This window comes from Pelophylax lessonae (assembly GCF_965119305.1).
Source record: "Pelophylax lessonae genome assembly, chromosome: 10".
Classification (NCBI taxonomy): domain Eukaryota; kingdom Metazoa; phylum Chordata; class Amphibia; order Anura; family Ranidae; genus Pelophylax; species Pelophylax lessonae.
Window position 1 is genome coordinate 221,048,937 of NC_138777.1, and position 16,635 is coordinate 221,065,571.

Below are 16,635 nucleotides of genomic sequence, written 5' to 3' on the forward strand. Positions count from 1 at the left end.
GTGGAAGCGTTCAGCTTTCCATCTCCCAAACACTTGAGAGGAAGAGGAAGTACCCCCCTACCCACCCGCGATCCCTGGCCCTGAATGCCAGCATTTCAAAATTATTGGCCTTTGAAATGCTGTCATTCCGTCTGGTGGAGACGCACAGTTTTAAAAACCTTATGTCGGTGGCTGTCCCACAGTACGTCGTGCCCAGCCGCCACTACTTTTCCAGGCAAGCCATCCCTTCCCTGCACAACCAAGTGGGGGAAAATATCAGGTGTGCACTGCGCAACGCCATCTGTGCCAAGGTCCACCTAACTACGGATACGTGGACCAGTAAGCACGGTCAGGGGCGTTATATCTCCCTAACGGCACACTGGGTAAATGCAGTGGCGGATGGGCCTGAGGCGGATAGCAATTTGGCGCATGTCCTTCCACCACCGAGGATTGCAGGGCGCTTCAGTTTGCCTCCTGTTCGTAACTCCTCCTACTCCGCTTCCTCATCCTCTACCGCCTCCTCATCCGGACAGCGTAACACCTTCACCACCAACTTCAGCACGGCCAGGGGTAAACGACAGCAGGCAGTTTTACAACTTGCCTGTTTGGGGGACAAACCACACACCGCGCAGGAGTTGTGGAGGAGCATGGAACAGCAGACAAATGAGTGGTTGCTGCCAGCGAGCCTCAAGCCCGGCCTGGTGGTGTGTGATAACGGGCGAAATCTCATAGCAGCTCTGGGCCTAGCCGGTTTGACGCACATCCCTTGCCTGGCGCATGTGCTGAATTTGGTGGTGCAGAGGTTCCTTAAAAACTACCCCGATATGTCAGAGCTGCTGCACTTTCGGCGTTCTCACCCTGCTGCTGCTCGCCTGGCAGCGCTGCAGCGTAACTTCGGCCTTCCCGCTCACCGCCTCATATGTGACGTGCCCACAAGGTGGAACTCCACCTTGCACATGCTGGAAAGACTGTGCGAGCAGCAGCAGGCCATAGTGGAGTTTCAGCTGCAGCACGCACGCGTGAGTCGCTCTGCGGAACAGCACCACTTCACCACCAATAACTGGGCCTCCATGCGAGACCTGTGTGCCTTGTTGCGCTGTTTTGAGTACTCCACCAACATGGCCAGTGGCAATGACGCCGTTCTCAGCTTAACTATCCCACTTCTATGCCTCCTTGAAAAAACAATTCGGGCGATGATGGAAGAGGATGTGGCACAGGATGAGGAGGAGGAGGAGGATGAAGAGGTAACATTTCCAAGGCTTTCAGGGCAGTCATTCGCAAGGGGCTCCGAGGGTGGGTTCCTGCACACGCAAACGCCAGGGACGCAATTGTCCAGCAGGGGCACAGTTCTGGAGGATGAGGAGGATGAGGAGGAGGAGGAGCTGGAGGAGGAGATGGAACCATGTTCACAGCAGGGTGGCACCCAGGCCAGCTCATGGCCATCACTGGTGCGTGGCTGGGGGGATACAGAGGACACGGACGATACACCTCCCACAGAGGACAGCCTTTCGTCGCCTCTGGGCAGCCTGGCACACATGAGCGATTACATGCTGCAGTGTCTCCACAACGACCGCCGAGTTGCCCACATTCTAACTTGTGCTGATTACTGGGTGGCCACGCTGCTGGATCCCCGTTACAAGGACAACGTACCGTCCTTAATTCACTCACTGGAGCGCGATCGCAAGATGCGCGAGTACAAGCGCACGCTGGTAGACGCCATGCTGCTGGCATTCCCATCTGACAGCGGGGCCACAGTGGAAGCACAAGGCAGAGGAGGAGGAGGAGGAGGTCGCCAACGCAACCAGGGCACCGCCAGCACCTCAGAAGGCAGGGTTAGCATGGCCGAAATGTGGAAAAGCTTTGTCAGCACGCCACAACAAACAGCAGCACCAGCAGCTCAGATGGAACGTCTTAGCAGGAGGCAGCATTTTACCAACATGGTGGAGCAGTATGTGTGCACACGCCTACATGTAGTGAATGACGGGTCTGCCCCCTTCAACTTCTGGGTCTCCAAATTGGGCACATGGCTTGAGCTTGCCCTTTACGCCTTGGAGGTGCTGGCGTGCCCTGCAGCCAGTGTATTATCTGAACGTGTATTTAGCACGGCTGGGGGCGTTATAACAGACAAGCGCAGCCGCCTGTCCAGAGACAATGTGGACAAGCTCACGTTCATTAAAATGAACCAGGCATGGATCCCACGGGACTTTTCCGTACCTTATGCAGAATAGCAATGGATACCGACCTTACCCACCCATTGTTCCATTTTTGCTCTTTCTCACTCTTTTGGGGTGTACCCTCATTTAAAATTTTTGAAAAGAAGCAGTGTTGGCTACCTCGTCCTCCTCCTCAGGGCCAGATTAATGTAGGGGCTATTGGAGCTGCAGCTCCAGGCCCCTACCTTTTATATAGGCCCCGGGTTGGCCATATTCACTGTTACCGCTCTTCTGTCACTTGTAAACACAGAAGTCTGGCTTCTATGCTCGCTTCCCCAGGCAGCACCCTCAGAACCTCCCCACACAGCGTGAAGGCCGGACAAGGAGGGACAGTTGGCGATGCATGGATGTGTTTATGGGCTTCAGAGACAGCATCCCATGTTGAATTAGGCATGCATGGCTGCACCCTTCCTCCTCTGGGTGCATGGCAAGGCACGGCCCTTAAGGCCCTTCAAAATCCTCAGCACCAAGCCCATGATGCTGTTAATCCGGCCCTGGTCCTCCTCCACCGCCGCTTCCACCTACACCGCCCATAGGTGTGCGCAGCCTATTGCATTAAGGTGTGCACCCCAAAGTTGAAATACACATGCATGTGTTTGCCAGCAGGGAGAGTAATGTATCGGGGCCATGTACCTGTAGGCAAGGAGAAATAGAGCAGAGCAGGTCCCAGGGAGATCTTTCCCATCTCCTCACTGGCAATGCTATGTGCCCTAGGTGATTAGGGTGTGCCCAGGCACACCCAGCACACCCTGTGCGCACGCCTATGTCACCGCCACATCCACCACCACCTCAACCTCCCTCCTACTCCATATGGGCCTCGTCCTTCAGAGATGAAGAAGAACATTGTTTTATTTTTCTGTTTTTTTTTTGTTGTTTTAAGTTATTTCCCTATCCACATTTGTTTGCAGAGCACTTGCCATGCTCTTAATTACGTTTTGCTGCCATTTGCAGCACTCTAGCCCTTTCCTTTGGTGTTTTAGAGCCATTTTAGTGCCTTAAAGTTCGGGTCCCCATTGACTTCAATGGGGTTCGGTGTCCGGGAAAAGTTCGGTAAAAGTCCAGGACACGGACCCGGACTTTTTTTTAAAGTTCGGCCGAACCCGTCGAACACGGACATCTAGGTGTTCGCTCAACCCTAGTTTTGACTTGTCATGCAAATTCATGTGTCGCAAGCCGCATGATAAGTTGTAGCAGTGGGAACTGGGCCTCTTGCAATGGGATTAAAGGGCCCTAGGATCAGTAGGAAGGGCCTCGGCCCCAGAGGGAAGGGCACTGGGACTTATTGAAAGGTCCCCTGGGTCAATGGTAAGGGCCTCAGGACTGATGTAAATGCCCTCAGGAGTCAGGGTCAGGGGGGGGCCTTCATGGTTTCTTGCACTGGGACCCTGAGGCTCCCTTCACATCTAAACATACTCCAGCGACACCTGCTGCACCCCGTTATCTTTTAGCTTTTTTGTGTTTTTTTGTAGCGCATTTTTGGAGTGTTTGCGCCTCCTTTCTTTTTTGCTTTTTGCCACCTCATCCCTTTAAACCAGGACACACATTAATTACACAGGTTCTGTGGCTAATTAAGGGGGTAATTAAAGTCACTTAGTACCTTATGTGCATTATATCAGCCTCAGAACCTGTGTAACTAACCATTTGCTGACCTCCCGCCGCAGTTTTACCGCGGCAGGCTGGCTCGGCTGCGCAAAACGACGTAGCACTATGTCGGTCGCACGCATGGTGCTGGGGGGGCGAGCGCGGGGATGCCGATGCACAGGGCCGGCAGCCGCGATTGACGCCGGGCACTCGCGATCGTTCCCCACTGAGAGAGAAGGACGGTCAGCTGTTGTAATCACAGCTGACTGTTCTTCTCTCTGGAATGATCACAGAGCGCCTGTGACCCTTCTATATAGGATCACATGTCTCTATGGTCATTTCACAAGCCCCTCCCCCACAGTTAGTAAACACTCCCCTAGGCTCACACTTAATCCTTTGATCACCCCTAGGTTAACCCCTTTCCTGCTAGGATCACAGGTCTCTGTGGTCATTTCACAAGCCGCTCCCCCCACAGGTAATAAACACTCCCCTAGGCTCACACTTAACCCTTTGATCACCCCTAGGTTAACCCCTTTCCTGACAGTGTCAATATTACAGTAACAGTGCATATTTTTTGCACTGATTACTGTAGTAATGTCACTGGTCCCGCTCAAAAGTGTCAAAAAGGTCAGCTAGTGGTCCGATCTGTCCGCCGCAATGTCGCAGTCCCGCTAAAAAAACGCAGATCGGCACCATTACTAGTAAAAATAAATAAATAAATAAATAAATAAAAATGACATAAATCTTTCCCCTAGTTTGTAGACGCGATAACTTTTGCGCAAACCAATCGCTTATTGCGATTTTTTTTTTTTTTACCAAAAACATGTAGCAGAATACAAATTGGCCTAAAAGGATGAAAAAAATTTTTTTTTTTTTTGGGGGGGGGGGATGTTATATAGTAGAATGTGAAAAATATTGTTTTTTTTTCTCAGAATTGTCGCTCTTTTTTTGTTTATAGTGCACAAAAAAAAAAAATTGCAAAAAAGGTGATCAAACGCCACCAAAATAAAGCTCTATTTGTGGGATAAAAAGGACATCAATTTTATTTGGGTACAGCGTCGCACGACCGCACAATTTTCCATTAAAATAACGCAGTGCTGAATCGCAAAAAATGGCCTGGTCATTAAGGGGGCAAATTCTTCCGGTCCAGAAGTGGTTAAAATATGTCCTGGTTTAACCACTTCACCACCGGAGGATTTTGCTGTCTTACGTCTGGGCCACTTTTTGCGATTCGGCGCTGTGCGACTTTAACTGACAATTGAGCGGTCGTGCGACGCTGTACCCAAACGAAATTTACGTCCTTTTTTTCCCACAAACAGAGCTTTCTTTTGGTGGTATTTGATCACCTGTGCAATTTTTACTTTTTGCGCTATAAACAAAAAAAGAGCGTTTATTTTGAAAAATAACAATATTTTTAACATTTTTTTTATATGAAATTCCTCCCAAAAAATATGTAAAAATCTAATTTTTTTAAAATTTTTGGCCAATTTGTTTTCTGCTACCTATGTTTGGTAAAAAAAAATCACAATAAGTGTATTTTGATTGGTTTGCGCAAAAGTTATTGCGTTTACTAACTAAGGGAAAGATTTCTGTCATTTTTGGTGTTTTTTTTTTTAACGAGTAATGGCGGCGATCTGCGATTTTTTTTGCGGGACTGCGACATTGCGGCGGACAGATCGGACCCTTGACTGACATTTTTGACACTTTTGGGGGTACCAGTGACATTACTACAGTAATCAGTGCTATATATATGCACTGTTACTGTAAAAATGACACTGGCAGGGAAGGGGTTAATTTTATTGGAGAGGGAGGGGTTAATGTATGCCTGGTGCTTACTGACGTGTGGGGGGGGGTGACTGAGTGAGTCAGGGACAGATCACATGTTCAGCTATGCTGAACACTCCGATCTGTCACTCTCTGTCACTTAGGAGATCCGCCTGCTCTGTTTACACAGGCGGGCGGATCTCCAAACTAGATTCCCCGACGATCGGGGAAGAGCAGCGGCGATTGCCGCCGCTCCTCCCCTGGCCCGACTCCCGCTGTGAATGAAAACAGCGGGAGCGCGCCTCCGGCGGCGCGCGAGCGCCGCCTACAGGGGGAGGAGTCCAGCGACGTAGGCCTATGTCGCTGGACGATAACGAGCCACTGTGCCGCAGTAGAGGCACAGTGAGCAGAGCTAAAGTGGTTAAAGGCAGGAAGTGGCAACCCTAGTGTAAAGGCAGGAAGTGGCAACCCTAGTGTAAAGGCAGGCGTCCCAATACTTTTGACAATACAATGTATAAGTAAAAAGACAACTCACAAAAGGAAAAAATACAATAAAATAAATGAAATGTAGCACACTAAGCGAAATGTTTTGGCGTTTACCTATACAAACGGTGTAGGACGCTTTGACCCCCTTCAGTGATCTGTAAACAAAGCCCCTAATAGTATTTTTTTTTCTGTAAGTTGAAATGTATTATACAGCTAAAAGCTTTGAAACAGCCAGAACATGACAGCATCAGCACGCAGTCACTGTGAATAAAGCCCAAAAAAAAAAAAAAAAAAAAAATGTGGACTCACACAGCCGATACAACGAGAAGGCAGAATTCAGCTGAAACAGAGCTGAAAGGCAAGGTGAGAGATCGTGGGTGTAATACTGAGTGTGAATCGACCTAGATTGAGTGTGTTTTATTACTCTGCGCATCCAGCACAACAAACAGCTACCTGCTGAACTTCCCAAGACTTTATTTTTTACTTCTCATCTTTTTTTTTTTTTTATTATTTTTTTTTTTTTGGTAGCCATGACCTCAATTTTTCACCGAGCAATGCACAGGAGAATATCCGAAGATGACAACCGCGAGTCCAGCGACGAAGATCCGCTTTTCCAAACAGATCCTCACTTTGAAAGCCCGATTAATGTAAGTGGAAACTTCCTAATTTCTACTTTTTAATAAACAGTTATGGGATTTGAAAACAAGAAGTCACCTGGTTAACCACTTGAAGACCAGGCATTGTCTGAAACGTTTTGTTTAAAAGTTTAAATTTGTATTTTTTTTTGCTAGAAAATTATTTAGAATCCCCAAACATTATATCTATCTATATATATATATATATATATATATATATATATATATATATATATATATATATATATATATATATATATATATATATATATGTTTTTTTTTTTTTTTTAACAGAGTCCCTAGAGAATAAAATAGTGATTATTGCAATATTTTATGTCACACGGTATTTGCGCAGCGGTCTTTCGAATGCAATTTTTTTGGAAGAAATACACTTTCATGAATTTAAAAAAAAAAACAAAACAGTAAAGTTAGCCCAATTTTTTTTGGGGTATAATGTGAAAGATGATGTTACGGCGAGTAAATAGATACCCAACATGTCATGCTTTAAAATTGTGCACGCTCGTGGAATGGTGACAAACTACGGTACTTAAAAAACTCCATAGGCGACACTTTCAAAATATGTTAACGGTTACATGTTTCGAGTTGCATAGGGGGTAAACACACACATACATACTAGGGATCGACCGATATCGGTTTTTCGTTGCCGATACCGATATTTTGGCCAATGCATATCGGTATCGGCCGATATTTTCGTACATTTAAAAAAATATATATTTTTTATTTTTATCACTTGACAGGTACTCTTGTGGAGGGATCTGGGGGGTCTAAAAGACCCCAAACCCCTCCTCTGCACTTAAAAGCATTCAAAATGCCAAGTTTGGCTGTTTTGAATGCTGTCACTTTTTTTATCTGGCGCCAGACAGTACCTGGAAATGACGTCATGACATCACTTCCGGGTTTTTGCATGGAGACCCGATCAGAGCCGAATGCGGCTTGGATCGGGTCTTCTCTTGGGCGGCCGTGCAGGATGGTTGTCTGGGTCTCCCGGTGGGACGGGAAACCTGAGCGAGCCGAGGGAGGTGGCGGGAGGGAGGGGGGGACATCCCCTCCCGCTCCTTGTACTGACAGCCGAGCGGCTTCTCAGCCACATCGGATGTCATTACAAGACAGCCGACCGTCGTCTATGGACGCCGGTACCGGGGTGATGCTTCTAGCTGCAGGCATCACTCCGGTACAAGAACTTTCCCGAAATATCGGCAATATCGGTAACCTCCGGGGCCGATTCCGATATATCGGGGGAAAGTGCATATCGGCCCCCGATATATCGGCTTTGCCGATAATCGGTCGATCACTAATACATACCCACACAAGCTTAACTGGATGGACTTTTTTCAACTTTACCAACTATGTGACTATGATCTACTTCATGTGCTAAAGAAATGTCCTATGTTATTTAAATATTGGATGCCTGGAGGTGTTGGGTGAAGTGGTGAGAAATTTCCAGGTGAACGTAGCTCTAGACCAGTGTTCTCCAAACTGCGGCTCATGGGCTGGATGGGACCCTTTGTCTACTGTTATCCAGCCCTTGAGGCACTATTCCCTGTCATTTGTACTAGGCATTATTCCTTCTACTGACACCAACAATGAGGCACCATTCTTTTCATTGACACCAATGGAGGGGCATATTTCTACTCTTATTATATATATATATATATATATATATATATATATATATATGTATATATATATATATATATATATATATATATATATATATGTTTTTTATTTATTTTTCTAACAGAGTCCCTAGAGAATAAAATAGCGATTATTGCATAGTTACATAGTAGTTGAGGTTGAATAAAGACAACAGTCCATCCAGTTCAACCTATGTAGGCGCGCGTGGCCGTAATCATCTCTCATAGCCCTGAATGTTCTGATCCTTGAGATGTAAGTCTAAGAGTCTTTTGAAAGCCATCATACTTCCCGCAGAAACCACCTCTTGTGGTAGAGAATTCCACAATCTTGTAGCCCTAACGGTAAAGAACCCCCTGCGTTGCCTGAGGTCAAAACGCTTCTCCTCTAATCGCATTGTATGCCCTCGAGTCCTCATGCAATCCTTGCGACTGAATAGCTTTTTTTCTATGCTGAGATCACCATTGAGATATTTATAAATTGCTATCATGTCCCCTCTCAGGCGTCTCTTCTCCAGGGAGAATAAATTAAGCGATTGCAGACGCTCTTCATAATCTCCAATCCCCTAATCAGTTTAGTTGCCCTTCTCAGGACTCTCTCCAGCTCCAACACATCCCTCCTGAGGACTGGCGACCAGAACTGGACAGAATACTCCAGATGCGTTCAGACCAGATTTTTTTAAAGTGGTAGGATTGCAATATTTTATAACACACGGTATTTGAGCAGTGGTATTTCAAATGCAATTTTTTTGAAAAAAATACACTTTAATGAATTTTAATGCGAAAAAACACTATAGATAACACAATTTTTTTGTAAAATATAAAAAATGATGTTACACTGGATAAGGAGATAGCTAACATCATGCTATAAAATTGCGAACGCTCGTGTAATGACTACAAACTACAATATTTAAACATATTCATAGGCAACACTTTAAAAACCTTTACAGGTTACCTGTTTAGCGTTATAGCAGAGGTCTAGCACTAGAACTATTGCTTTCACTCTAACCTTCGCTGCAATACCTTACATGCGTGGTTTGAACACCATTTACATATGCTTGCGCAACTTACATTTGCATTCAATTCTGCGCGCAAACAAGGAGGGATGGGGTGCTTTAATTTTTTTTTTTATTATTATTATTTTTTTTTTCTTTTTGAACACCATTTACATATGCTTGCGCGACTTACATTTGCATTCAATTCTGCATGCAAACAAGGAGGGATGGGGTGCTTTAATTATTTTTTTTATTATTATTCATTTTTATTTTTTATTTTTACACTGTCCCTTTATTTTTATTTGTATCACTTTTATTCCTATTACAAGGAATTAAAACATCCCTTGTAATAGAAATAAGGATGACAGGTCCTTTTTATTGAGAGATCTGGGGTCAAAAAGACCCCAAATCTCTTCTTTACCTTTAAAAGCAAAAGATAAAATAAAAAAAAATGTTTTTTGAACTTTTGCATAAAAAAATACAAAAATATTTACTATGGCCTGGGAACCAGAAGTGACGTCATGGCATCACTCTAATCCTCCAAGGGCATAGAGACGCATGGCAGCCATCTTGGCCCCACTCTTCTCCATTCCTTAGCTACCGCCAGTGTCAGATTGCTCCTAGGCTTCACTGATTGGTCAGGTAAGTCCAGGAATGACCAGGAAGCAGTGCTTCTAAAAGTGATTCCGCAGTGAATCTGGCCATTGGACCACTTTTATCCAAAAGAGAATCGGCTATAGCAAAAAAAAAAAATACTGGGGTTGTGATAGCTAGCTGCTGCTATAACCCCGGTGTTTAACTTCAAACAGATGATGTATTTTTAATATAGGCTAGTCAGCAAGTGAAAGGATCATTATCCATGTGTTAAAGTTTTGTGAATTAAGCTAATTTTAAATCAGCTGCAAAAAAATGCATGGAGAGTTAAAGTAGTATTGTAGCTCACCACCGAGGAAACCGCTGGCTTTGAACGGTCCCATTTCCCCACTTAATACACACACAGCCGGGCACACAGTATTTTCTTATCTCTCTCTCTCCCGCTTAAATAAACAATCTAGGGCAGGGGTCTCCAAACTTTCTAAACAAAGGGGCCAGTTTTCTGTTGTTCAGACTTTACAAAGGCCGGACTGAGGCTAGTGGGGGTAGACAATGCCCCAGCATTAGTGGGATTAGACTATGTCTCAGGCTAGTGGTCATTGGAATAAAAAGATTACAAAATGCCGGTGCCCAAAAGGGAGAGGAATAGTGCCCCATCATTGGTGTCAGTGGGAGGAATACTGCCCCATCATTGGTGTCAATGGGAGGAATAGTGTCCCATCATTGGTGTCAGTGGAAGGAATAGTGCCCCATCATTGGTGTCAGTGGGAGGAACAGTGCCCCATCATTGGTGTCAGTGGGAGGAACAGTGCCCCATCATTGGTGTCAGTGGGAGGAACAGCGCCCCATCATTGGTGTCAGTGGGAGGAATAGTGCCCCATCATTGGTGTCAATGGGAGGAACAGTGCCCCATCATTGGTATCAGTGGGAGGAATAGTGTCCCATCATTGGTATCAGTGGGAGGAATAGTGTCCCATCATTGGTATCAGTGGGAGGAATAGTGCCCCATCATTGGTGTCAGTGGAAGGAATAGTGCCCCATCATTGGTATCAGTGGGAGGAATAGTGCCCCATCATTGGTATCAGCGGGAGGAATAGTGCCCCATCATTGGTATCAGTGGAAGGAATAGTGCCCCATCATTGGTATCAGTGGAAGGAATAGTGCCCCATCATTGGTATCAGTGGGAGGAATAGTGCCCCATCATTGGTATCAGTGGGAGGAATAGTGCCCCATCATTGGTATCAGTGGGAGGAATAGTGCTCCATCATTGGTGTCAGTGGGAGGAATAGATAGAAATATTAGATAGATTAGATAGATAGATAGATAGATAGATAGATAGATAGATAGATAGATAGATAGATAGATAGATAGATAGATAGATAGATAGATAGATAGATAGATAGATAGATAGATAGATAGATAGATAGATAGATAGATAGATAGATAGATAATGGAAAACATTTGGGGGAAATTTTAATTAACGAGATAAAACTAAAAATGAATATTTCCTATGGAAGGATGAGATGTAAAGTTCTAGCTGAAAGGAAACCCCGTCCCTCTGTAGATGCATCAGTGACCCTCAGAGAAGTGAATCAGCAAAGATTTGAGATAATTCCATGTGACAGGAGAGGTCTATGGAAAGCTTTAACCTTGTCGCTTTCATCAAAGTTTAATTTACAATAGACCTAATTGTTCCGATGTGTCATCGGGTCAGCGGTCCAGGAGCACCCAGTAACAAGCTGTTCATCTGTACTACTGATAGAAGCGCCTATAGTGGCATATTTCATTAATACGACTCGTATGAGGATCTGCAAAAAATGAAATGTTTATAAGGCCTCTTGCACACATTACTCCTGTTTTAGCATCTACTTTTTCATCTGTTTTTTTTTATGTATTTTCGCGCATATGCGTTTGCGCAATTTCGCAGAAACTTATTCTTATGTTCTTGTTTTGTGCATTTTGTAAATGGCCATTTGCGCACATTTGTGTGCACTTGCGCATTTTTGCGTACATTTGCGCACATGAGGAGTAAATTACTGCCCAAAAAATGCAGATTTTTTTATTTTGCTCTTACTGAAGAATGCACAGCGATCGTTTACGCGCCTGTGTGCATAGGCTCATTACAATGAATGGGTTGTATTTTAACTAAAAAAAAAAAACCTGTACTGAGCTTTTTTTAAGCTGCGGTGTGCAAGAGGCCTTAATGATTTAATCTGCTTATACTGCATGTATCCTTCCCTGGCTCCTCCCGTCCTCTCTCATCAACATATTCACATTTCTTTATATTAATAATTTTCATTATACACTTTATCCAATTCAGTTCCAGAAGGTTTTACCCCCTTAATAAGTGAAAAAAGTTTGGTGGGAACCAAAGGAAACTGCGCAAACGGTTAATTCAGTAAACCTTGTGATAAATTGCAATACAAAAGGCTATATATATATATTAATGTGGATTTCTAAGGAATTTCTTCCTTACTGTGAGCAGCAAACAAAAAAAGCTGTGGTGCTGTAACAATTTTAAGAGGTGAAAAATGTTGCGCTCAACATGTGATAAAGTGCTTGAGCAAATATTAAATAAATTTGAGATAAAATTTATTATTATAAAATCATAATATATAGATGTGGAGAATGACTCAATCAAAGCTCAATATCAAAAGTGTATAGTCCATATGCAGCAACGGAAACCAAAGTCCATATAGCATTGGTAACACTAGATAAAGCAAAGACTTGATAGTGGTGTAGAAAAGCCTTCACCTCCACACTTCCACCCAGTGCTCAAGCAAGGTATTCCTTACCGGAGATATATGACCCCTTGATTATAGGGGGGTCACATAGACATTATGATCCACTCAATAAACGATCCTCAACTCCTCAGCTCCAAAGTACATGTTCCTAAGGTGAGCTCTCAGAATGAGACCCGGATCTCGTGGCGGACATAAATAGAGCAAAAGAGACTCTCATGGTGCAGTAAGTTTGAACATTTCACTTTATTCTTACAAAGTTGCACTTACTAGAATCTCCATGTATCAATCGCTCAACACAGATGATAACAGATAGCGGGACGATGAGCACTGCCGAACGCCAGCGCTCCTCCAACCCGGAAGTCGTTACGGTGTCACGTTCCCGACGTACGTTTCGTCAGTACGAGCTGACGTCATTTACCCCCTTAATGGCCAGGTCTTTTTTTTTGTGAAACGGCACTGCATTTCTTAACCACTTAAGCCCCGGAAGATTTTACCCCCTTCCTGACCAGGGTTTTTTTTGCGATTTTTTACTGCGTGACTTTAACGGACAATTGCGCCATCGTGCAACGCTGTACCTAAACGAAGTTCACATCCTTTCTTTTCCCACAAACAGAGCTTTCTTTTGGTGGTATTTGATCACCTGTGCGATTTTTTGATCATGCGCTATAAACAAAAAAAGAGCGTAAATTTTGCAAAAATAACAATATTTTTCACATTTTTTTATATGAAATTCCCCCCAAAAAAAATTTAAAAATCAAAATTTTTTAACATTTTCGGCCAATTTGTTTTCTGCTACATATGTTTGGTAAAAAAAATTGCAAAAAGCGTATTTTGATTGGTTTGCGCAAAAGTTATCACGTTTACTAACAAAGGGAAAGATTTTTGTCATTTTTGGTGTTTTTCTTTAACGAGTAATGGCGGCGATCTGCGATTTTTATGCGGTACTGCGACATTGCGGCGGACAGATCGGACCCTTGACTGACATTTTTGACACTTTTGGGGGTACCAGTAGTGACATTACTGCAGTAATCAGTGCTATACATATGCACTGTTACTGTAAAAATGACACTGGCAGGGAAGGGGTTAACTGTATTGGACAGGGAGGGGTTAAGTGTGTCCTAGGGGCGTGCTTCTAACTGTGATTGGACATGGCTATTGGTGTAAAAACAGAGATCAACGGTCCTACATAGTAGAACCGTCTGATCTCCATTTTTACACAGGGGAGAATGACAGGCGGCTTGTTTACATAAGCCGCTTTGCCTTTCACCCGCTCACTACGACGATCGTAGTGTGACCGGCGGACATCGGGTCCGCCGGTCACACGCCCGGACTCATCTGTGAACGAGCCGAGGCGGGCGTGCGCCTCAGCGGGCGCGCACTCGCCCGCTATTGGCTCAAAACCCAGTGACAGGCGAGCGACATAGACCTACGTCACTCTGCCTGGCCGGGGCTGACTGCCGCAGTAAATATACTGTGCACAGTCGGCAACCGGTTAAACTGACAATTGCGCAGTCGTGCGACACTGTACCCTAATATAATTGATGTCCTTTTTTTTCCCACAAATAGAGCTTTCTTTTGGTGATATTTGATCACCTGTGCGATTTTTAGTTTTTGGGCTATAAAAAAAAAAAGAGCAACAATTTTGAAAAAAAAAAAAAAATAATAATATCTTTACTTTCTGCTATAAAACATTACCAATAAAAATGTTTTAAAAATCTAATCATTTTAATAGTTTAGGCCAATTAGTATTCTGCTACATATTTTTGGTAAAAGAAAAAATCCCAAAAAGCCCATAATAATTGGTTTGCGCAAAAGTTATAGAGTTTACAAACTATGGGATAGATTTTTGGACTTTTTATTATTTTTCTTTTTTTTTTTATTAGTAATGGCAGTGATCAGCGATTTTTATCGGGACTGCGACATTGCGACATTGAGGCGGACAAATATGACACGAAAGGGACACTTTTTGGGGACCAGTGACATTAATACAGTGATCAGTGCTAAATAATATGCACTGTTACTGTATAAATGACATTGGCAGGGAAGGGGTTAACACTGGGGGTGATCAAGGGGTTAAATTTGTTCCCTAGATGTGCTTTCTAACTGTTTTGGGTATGGATTGGACAGAGGCAGAGAGAGATCTGTGATTCAGCTTAGCTGAATCAGACGATCTTTCCCTGCCTATCTGACAGGAGAGCCATTTTGCGTTGTCTTGCATTCCTGTCAGTATTGCCAAAGATCGCGAGAGGCCAGCGGCAATCGAGCCCGCTCCTCCCATGGTCTGGTTCCCGCTGTGTCTAATCACAGCGGGACAGCGTGCACATAATCACATAGATCTACGTGATCATAGGTGTGCGCAGCCTATTGCATTAGGTATACTGATGGTGCCAGTAGGGTAGAGATCTGTGTCTGTAGTTTTATTGTTATTTTTTATTATATTTTACAACTTTTTTTGTTGTTGTTAGCCAAGTTAGGGAGCTTTGGTGAAAATTCAGGGGTCTAAACAGGGGGAACCTGCACCACAAGGGGTGATTAGGGTGTGCCCAGGCACACCTGGCACACCCTGTGCGCATGCCTATGTACGTGATTATGTGCAGCCGGGCCTCCCTACCGCAGTAAATCTGTGTGGATTACTGGAACCATGTCCTGTGGTCTGATGAGACCAGGATAAACTTATTTGGTTCAGATGGTGTCAAGTGTGTGTGGTGGCTACCAGATGAGGAGTACAAAGACAAGTGTGTCTTATCTACAGTCAAGCATTGTGGTGGGAGTGTCATGGTCTGGGGCTGCATGAGTGCTGCCGGCAATGAGAAGCTACAGTTCATTAAGGGAACTATGAATGCCAACATGTACTGTGACATACTGAAGCAGAGCATGATCCCCTCCCTTCAGAGACTGGGCCACAGGGCAGTATTCCAACATAACGACCCCAAACACCTCCAAGATGAACACTGCCTTGCTAAAGAAGCTGAGAGTAAAGGTGATGGACTGGCCAAGCATGTCTCCAGACCTAAACCCTATTGAGCATCTGTGGGGCATCCTCAAATGGAAGGTGGAGGAGCGCAAGGTCTCTAACATCCACCAGCTCCGTGATATCGTCATGGAAGAGGACTCCAGTGGCAATCTGTGAAGCTCTGGGGAACTCCATGCCCAAGAGGGTTAAAGCAGTGCTGGAAAATAATGGTGGCCACACAAAATATTGACACTTTGGGCCCAATTTGGACATTTTTACTTAGGGGTGTACTCACTTTTGTTGCCAGTGGTTTAGACATTAATGGCTGTGTGTTGAGTTGTTTTGAGGGGACAGCAAATTTACACTGTTATACAAGCTGTACACTCACTACTTTACGTTGTAGCAAAGTGTCATTTCTTCAGTGTTGTCACATGAAAAGATATAATAAAATATTTACAAAAATGTTAGGGGTGTACTCACTTTTGTGAGATACTGTGTGTGTATATATATATATATATATATATTTATCTACACACATACATACATACATGTGTATGTTTGAGCTTTGGGGTTCACAACCTAATGCAATCGGCTGCGCACACCTATGGCAAGAAATAAAGATATTGAGGTTGATTTAGTAAAACTGGAGAGTGCAAAATCTGGTTCAGCTGTGCATGGGAGTCAATCAGCTTCTAATATTTTCAATTAAGCTTTGACAAGAGAAAACCTGGAAGCTGGTTGGTTTTTATGCACAGCTGCACCAGATTTTGCACTCTCCTGTTTTAGTCAATCTCCACCATTCAATTTTTTTTCTAATCACATGCTTAGCAAGGCACCTCATTTTAGAACCAATACTAGCCGACTGCCAGCCTTAGCTGATATTTCAGCTGGTGTGCAGGGAACTATGTGCAGGTCGATTTACACCTCAAACTTTCACCAGTAAAGTTTGGAAAGTCTTGCACCTGAGGCGTAAGCGGGTCACATGAGCGTGTCACCGGACAGTAGTGTGCGGTGGTCTCTGGAAAGGTCAGTGTGCGGT

At 44.2% G+C, this 16,635-nt stretch overlaps 1 protein-coding gene across 1 annotated transcript in view; it reads left to right on the plus strand.

Annotated features, from left to right (window-relative positions):
* Positions 1-6,553: 6,553 nt before the first annotated feature.
* Positions 6,554-16,635, plus strand: part of LOC309564877 (ninjurin-1-like) — a gene marked incomplete at its 5' end in the record, with an annotated part of 108,992 nt that continues 98,910 nt past the window's right edge. Inside the window, one exon of the mRNA XM_082269563.1 lies at positions 6,554-6,670. Coding sequence (XP_082125689.1) covers positions 6,554-6,670 — 117 coding nt within the window. The remainder of the gene's footprint in view (positions 6,671-16,635) is intronic.